This window comes from Castor canadensis, chromosome 6, assembly GCF_047511655.1.
Source record: "Castor canadensis chromosome 6, mCasCan1.hap1v2, whole genome shotgun sequence".
In the NCBI taxonomy this organism is placed as follows: domain Eukaryota; kingdom Metazoa; phylum Chordata; class Mammalia; order Rodentia; family Castoridae; genus Castor; species Castor canadensis.
The window spans coordinates 7100968-7107856 of record NC_133391.1 but is presented as its reverse complement, the minus strand read 5'-3'; the positions used below and the strand labels follow the sequence as shown (position 1 = coordinate 7107856).

The 6889-nt window shown below is 58.9% G+C and overlaps 2 protein-coding genes across 6 annotated transcripts; one reads left to right on the top strand and one right to left on the bottom strand.

Moving 5' to 3' along the window:
• The first annotated feature begins 437 nt into the window (after positions 1–437).
• On the top strand, positions 438–1903 carry Sap25 (Sin3A associated protein 25). Of its 4 annotated transcripts, none has more exons than XM_020182024.2 (6): positions 438–576; positions 766–884; positions 960–1057; positions 1156–1297; positions 1388–1485; positions 1575–1903. In XM_020182024.2, the coding sequence occupies exons 1-6, from the start codon at positions 476–478 to the stop codon at positions 1779–1781; spliced, it is 765 nt and encodes a 254-aa protein (XP_020037613.2). In that variant the 5' UTR covers positions 438–475; the 3' UTR covers positions 1782–1903. The 4 variants fall into 4 exon arrangements, with proteins under 4 accessions (XP_020037613.2, XP_073931726.1, XP_020037611.2 ...); XM_074075625.1 differs by having other exon boundaries at positions 960–1063; XM_020182022.2 differs by having other exon boundaries at positions 766–1057.
• On the bottom strand, positions 1881–4609 carry LOC109698062 (insulin receptor substrate 1-like). 2 transcript variants are annotated; one of them, XM_074075618.1, is made up of 3 exons: positions 3891–4609; positions 2981–3710; positions 1881–2237 (listed from the first exon to the last, which is right to left on the bottom strand). In XM_074075618.1, exons 1-3 carry the CDS (start codon positions 4321–4323, stop codon positions 2198–2200), a joined length of 1203 nt encoding a protein of 400 aa, XP_073931719.1. In that variant the 5' UTR covers positions 4324–4609; the 3' UTR covers positions 1881–2197. The 2 variants fall into 2 exon arrangements, with proteins under 2 accessions (XP_073931719.1, XP_020037610.1); XM_020182021.2 differs by having other exon boundaries at positions 1881–3710; positions 3891–4604.
• Positions 4610–6889: the final 2280 nt, after the last annotated feature.

Sequence of the window (6889 nt, the reverse complement as noted above, 5' to 3'; positions counted from 1 at the left end):
ACTCGTCTGGGCTCTGCCTCTTAACAAGGACTTGGTGTGGGCGGCCTCGGGCCTGGCCCCAGTCTGCCCTTGGGCCATCTCCGTGTGGCCAGGGATCTGGGTGGAAGCCGATGTTGTGTCGAGCGCAATAAAGAGAAGCCCGAAGCCCTGTAGGTTGGCACTCAGGTGTGAGCGTGTCTGTGAGCAAGTGCGGGCGTCACTGGGCCGGGGTCACCTCCCGGGCGGCGGGTCTGGGTGCCCTGCTGGGCGTGTGTTTCTGCACCAGGCCCAGCGCTCAGACCCTGCCGCCAGGGGGCGCCCGCAGGACGGGCGCGAGCGCACTACTTGGCGGGTGGGAGGCTCTGGTCAGCCGTCGGAGGTGGGCGGGCTACCTGGGTTCACGCACAGGCCACGCAGCTAGGCAGCGGAGTGGACGGCGAGGGCTGTGAGGGGCACAGGCGCTGCCCTACGCTTCCCCAGACGCAGCTGACAGGACATGCCAGAGAAGTTGGGTCTCTCGGTGGGAGGTGACCAGAGCAAGGCCTGGAGCTCTGGAGGGGAACCCCCGGAGGAGCCAGGAACGTCCCCATGGGACAGGTGAGGACTTGGCTGGGCCCCTGGGGGACATTGTGACGTAAGACTGCGTGCGAAACCTGCATGGTATAGAGAATGAGTGTCTCCCTGAACCAAACATTCTCAGCCCTGCTCTAAGCTCCAGGGAGAGGACCAGGGGAGGAAGGTAGGAACTCGGAGACTCCGAAGGGAGCATCCCATCCTCTTCCCTAGCTTGCAGCCACAGGCCTTCAGCCCTTCCTGGGCCCCGAGCCGGACTCAGACCAGGAGACAACAGCTGCTGCCCTGCCACCCTGCAAGCTTGGCTACTGAGCCAGCCCTAAGAACCCCAGGTAGGCACTGCGCCTTCACACCCAAGACTCTCTCATGGATTCGGCTTATCCTAATCTCTTCAGGTGTTTTCCTAGTCCCGTTTTCCCCAAAGATGGTCTGGGAGGCGACTTCCTCAAGGATGGCTCTGCTATCACCCTGGGACCCCAGCTACGAGGCTAAAGCAAGACCTCAGGTATGGGTGAGTTGGGGGGGACCTTCTGGCTGTGGTTTCAGGTGGCAGGGATGTCAGGGAGGGGCTGAGGCTCCAGTGACCTTCCCTGCCTTCCACAGGAGGCCAGCTGTGGGTCAGGTGTCTCCTTCTCTAGCCGAACATTGTGTCATCCCTCCTTCTGGCCCATGTATGAGGCAGTGGGCAGAGACCTCAGGCCCACACAGAAGCATCAGAATGGTCAGCCAGTGTCCAGGGATGCAGGTATTTCCCCATAAACCCCACCAGGAAACAAGAGCACCAGCCTGGGGCGGGAGACCCCAGGCCACCACCCCAGCAGGCTCTCCTCCCTAGGACTCCCAGTGATGTGCCATGAAGACTTCTTTTTCTTGGACCCTCTGCTGCCACGTGGGCATCGTGTTCCCCTGTATCTGTCTGAGCCCCCTCAGCAGGTGAGAGCAACCCCCCTCCCGACCGCCCCCATTGCCCCCATTGTCTGTGCTGGGTCTGCAAGGAACAACTTGCGCTCCTCTCTTCTCAGGCCATGGGCTCGCTGAAGCTGCTGCTCCTGCCCCCTATCATGAGTCCCTCCGTCTGCCCCTCCACATCCCAGGGCTGCTCTACGGCCTGGCTCAGTGAGCCAGAGCTGACTGCCCTTACTGGCCTGCTACAGATGAGCCAGGGGGAGCCAAGACCCAGCTCCTTGGTGGCTCCTTTGACCTCTGCTGGCCACACAGACAGTTTCTGACCACTCAGGCCCATCTCTCCCACAGACTCGACACCCACTGTGCATAGCCCCTCTGGGACAGAGTGGGCCTCCTTCCCCACCCCATTGTATTGACAATAAAACAGCAGTGATGTGTGAAGCAGGCTCTCTGTGGCGGAGTGGACCATGAAGGCAGGGATGGGGTTTCTTGTGACTCATTGGTCACCCCCTTGTCATGGGACGGGAATCCAAAGACCCAAGACAGTCACTGAGCAGGGCACCTTTAATAGGTGGGTAGTGGCCCACAGTCAATAGGTGGGTTGGAAGCAAGAACTTCATCAGCTCTTCTAGGCCTGAGAAAGGGAGACTAAGAACGGGTATGTTGCTTTGGGGGGCACTAGTGATAAGATGTCCCCTCGGTGTGAGGACAGAGCTGTCCAAATAGGGAGGAGTCTTCATCATGGCCAGAGCCAGCCTGAGACAGATTCTATAGGAACTCTGCAAGGAAAAAGGAGCAGGGTTTTAGATGAGAAAACCCAGAAGTTTGTAGATTATTAGGGGGGTGGGGGTGGTAATAGGAAAGTTCTAGAATTTTCTTCCTTAAAAGAATCCAACTTTCTGGGGACCCTCTTCCTGAGAATTTTTCCTTTTTCCTGTTTAATGGTACTTGGAACTTCACCCAGGATCTTACACTTGCTTACAGGCATGCACCACCATGTCCGCCTTCCTGAGGATTTCTTAGGCACCACAGTTGGAAAGGGCAGAGCAAACCAAGGGGCAAGAACAGTGCCACTGTAAGTCACACAGCAGAGACCCTAGCCGTGGTAGGAGGCAGTTAGGGTGTGGAGGTGGGTGGGCACATCAGTAACCTCCCTCACCTGTGTGCCTCTCAAAGGTTCTAGAACTCAATGTGTGCATAGCTGTGCTGGCCTGCCCTGGGGACATCACTGAGTGCTTCCAGGGGAGGGACCAGGTCTAAGTCTATGTAGTTGAGGCTACTGTTGGGGTGCTGCGGCCTGGCAGTGCCCATTCCAATGCAGTTCGTGGCCGAGGACTGGATGTACACATACTCCCCAGCCAGCTCTGACGGTGGCGGTGGACAGGGCTGAGCGTCCTGAGTGTCCCCTGGTCTCCGGCTGTCCCTGATGCTGCAAAGGGTTCTCCGGGGCTTGGGTTTAGGCTTCTTGGGTTCAGACTTACAGGAAAGGGACCCTGGTGGAAAGCTGTTCATGGGGACATACCCTGTGGCCCCCCGATCCTGGTGGGAAGCAGCACTGGTAGTGGTAGGACCAGTGCCTGGGGGCGCCATCAACACATAGCCGCCTGCCTCTCCACCGGCCATGTGCACATAATTATCCCCAGCTCCCATGTCGATGTATCCCTCGCCCCCATCCAACTCATTGGAGTGAGAGGCTGTGGTCCCCAGCCTTGGCAAGGTCTTGAGGGTCCCTTGCTCCATTCTCTCACCCAAGCCTTTGGGTTGTGCCGCTAAGGCTGGGGTCTCATAAGGTGAGATAGGGTACGATATGGAGACGCTCGATAAGAGATCCCTGGACAGTGGCTCATCCTTGCCACCTGCACCACTCCCCCCGAGTCTCTTCATGGCGGCCAGCACGGTCTCATGAATGCTTTGGGCCACCACGGCGTCGGGCGCCTGCAGCCACAGCTCCCCGGGCCCGGTGGGCGCGGAGCGGCCGAGCTCCAGGAAAAAGAAAGAGTCTGCGTGGCCGCAGCGGCGCACGCTAAGCAGGGACAGTCGCAGGGCCGGGAGCGGTGATGCCCGGCCGTCCCGGGAACCTTTGCTCCCTGGCTTCCGCAGCAAACTCAGGGCCCCCGAACCTAGGCACAGGCGGTAGCCGCCGCTGCCCAGGCCTCGTGTCCTCCCCAGCCCCTTGGGTCGCAGAGTCACGGCCCAGACGTCCTGGAACGGAGCAAGGATCCAGGCTTCGGGGTCCTTGTGGGAGATGGGACCTGGGGAGACAACGGGGGTGGTTAGAGAGGCGTGTTGGAGAGCGGGGAGAAAGTGCAGGACCCAAAGAATTGAAGATAGGTGAGCTTCGGGTGAGCTGGGGGGTGGACAGGCCGCGGATACCAAGTAAGTCCTCGATCACCCCCACCCCCACCCTCCCCTCCCCTCCCCACGAGCCTCACCCGCTGCTGCAGAGGCGGCGGCGGCAGCAGCAGCTGCGCGCACCTCCAGCAGGGCGCTGTACCACGCCTGCTGCTCTGCCTCGCTGGCCGCCGCCACGCCCAGGCTGCTGTCACGCGTGTAGAGGACGATCAGGTGGCGCTGGCGCGCATCCGCGCGCTTGCTGATGGTGCACGCGCCCTCCAGACTCAAGCTGCGCTGGGGCCGCGCGGGGCGGCACCCGCCGGCGCGGAACTTTTTCTCGCTCTCGTAGCACTCGAGGCGTGGCGGGTCGGAGCGCAGCACGAAGAAGCGGAGGCGCTGAGACTTCTGTTTCCGCAGGTGGCCGCAGAGTCGCACGTCTGCCGGGCAGGGCCAGGGCAGTGGTGGGCTGAGGGGCGCATCTACGGACTTGGATTCTAGGGTGGCTGTGGAGCCACCGCCCGCTGGCTTCATCCCAGTCCAAAGGCAATAAGGTGGCCGAACAGGGGCTGATCAAGCTGGGTCTGTTCTCTGAGCCTCGGAGGAAAGGCCAGCAGAGGTGGGGTTGTGGCCCAGTTGGGGCAGACTGCGACCCATCTAGGTTCCCAGCTTCTCTTCCCCCAACTCCCAACTTGAACTTCAGGGCAACAGCTCTGCGCACAGCGTGTGCCCCCGTGGCCTCGCCGTGGCCTGTCTCACCAGGGCTCCTAGGGACTCAGAAGGCTGACCTGGCTGGATCCCTTCCTGCCCGCCCTCCCCCTGCTGACAGCTGCGGGAATTCCCACCCCCCCATTAGGTTAACCCTCGCAGGCCCGCCAGGGTTTGAGTCTGGAAGTGTAGAGGAGGTTTCTGGCCCCCGTGGGAACCGACCGAGCTTTCGCCGGTGCTGGGAGGGTGGGGGTGTCTCCACCAATCAGCTGACTGGCTGTAGGGGCGGAGGAGGGCCGTGCCCGGGGCAGGCTGGGGCAACCAGGGAAGCGACCCATAGGGTGAGGCCCTTGTGATTGGAATCCAAGTCCGCGGTGATGGCACCGGCGATTAGAGGGCGGCCAAACGGGCCACCCTAACGCAGTAGCCACTCAGGTTCCGGCCACCACATTGAGCCTGTAGGTGTCCGTCTCCTGTATGCCACCTCCCCATCCAGGGATGATTTTTGCACCCTTTTGCGGAGCTGCATTGAAGTCTAAGATGCAGATTCAGTTTCTCTGTGGGTTTGGGGTGATAAGTGGCGTCCTAGAACAGGTAGAATTCTGGGTTGGTCCCTGTGCACAAATCATACCCACCAGAAACCCGGTCAAGTAGCTCCTGAAGGACCTGTGGGGGAATTCATTTCTCAGGGACACCCCTTTCACACTGCTACACTGCTGTCAGCTTCTTACCACCACTGCCCCAAAATGCCACCTGAGGCCAGCTGAAGGCTCTGATCATAGAAGTGTGGACTCCTTTCTTTGCCCCTTGCATCCTGAGAGGTTTGGATGGGGCTGGAGTGTGGACATTTTTGCACCTCTGTTCAGGACCTGGCATTGTCCAGTGTACATTTTGCCAGACAAGCCCCAGGTGACATGCAGGGAGGCCTTAACAGAACTTGTGATCTCACCCTCCTGGCGAGTGGGATGCTAAGCCTGGAGGAAAGAGGCCAAGCTGTGACCCGTTAAAGAGGATATTGGGGAAGGGTACCTGATCTAACAGAACAGAAATAAGGAGCTGAGATTCTTGAACACCTTTTTGAAGAACATGCTGAGTGAGACACAGCCAACCAGCATCACAAGGATGGGAGAGATGCTGGCTCAGCTGGTGCAGCAGTGGCAGTGGCAGCTGCCCACAGGTAGGTGTTAACAAGCGAAAGGTATGTGGTAGATCCCTAAGTGGCCACCCAAACAGGACTACATCCAAGCCCACTGGCCCCAATGTAGCCATGGGAATCGATCCTTTCCAGTCTTGCTGCTGCCTCAGGGAACAGGATGTCTTCAGGGTTCATGGCCCTGCAGTGCTCCTGGTCTGAAAGCCTTATTCCCCCAGGCTTGATTAGAAGCTTTATCACTCCATACGCTTTCCTGTCTCCCTCAGCCAGGCCATCTTGCAACACCTGTCCTTATGCAATCGCAGTTGCTGTCACAGCTCCAAACTGCTTTGGGTCATTGAGCCCTGGGGTGCTGGGTAAAAGATACAGCAGGAAGCAGCAGCAGTCTGTACAACAGTGAGGGTGCTGGTGATCATCAGTGCTAGGTGATTTGGCTTGGTGGGTACCAGGAAAAGTCTGGCCTATATTGGTTGCCCTAGAAATGACACTGACCTTAGCCCTACCCACAAAAGATTTATTATAGCTTGTAGCCCTGGCAACTCAAGTTGTTCCCCAGGAACAGAAAGAGGAAGAACCTCAGCTCTGCTAGGAGGGCCCCTCATCTCTACCTTTGGAACCCTGTGCCAGGTGCAGGGCACCACTTTCCACATCCCTATGGAAGAATCTCGTTTCAGGGGTAGGAGGCCATTCCACGTGAGGTCTTTCTGTTCTGTGCATGGGATGTAGGGACACAGCCTTTCAGTGAGCCTCTGCCCTTTCACTCCATGGCTCTCAGGTGTGATCTGGCTTATTGTGGACAGAATTCTAGGGAGTTGTGCTCCTACTTCCTCACCCACAAAGGCTACCATGACTGGCTTAAGGCTGGAACTAAGCTAGAGGACTGTTGTCTGCAGACCGTGGTTGTGGCCTTGTGGGGCACATGTGGTGAGCCAGGATGAGTCACTCCAGCTTCATGGTGCGTGTGTGCCTGGGAGCAGTGGGCTTAGATTCACGGCCGCTGGCAAAGCTGTGTAGAGGGGAACTCAGCCTAGTCATTAAGATGTTTTGCTAGGTCAGAGATTTTTCCATTCTTTGCCACTGGCCCAGAGAAAAGGTGTGAGGGACAAGGGCTGGGGTTGCCCATGTCAGGGAAGGCAGCTGCGGTCCCAGCCTTGGTGTCCAGCCCTAGCTTGTGAGGCTGACCTGGTGCTTTTCTGACCAGCATCTGGCCAGCGAGCTGGCTGGAGTCTGGGACTGAAG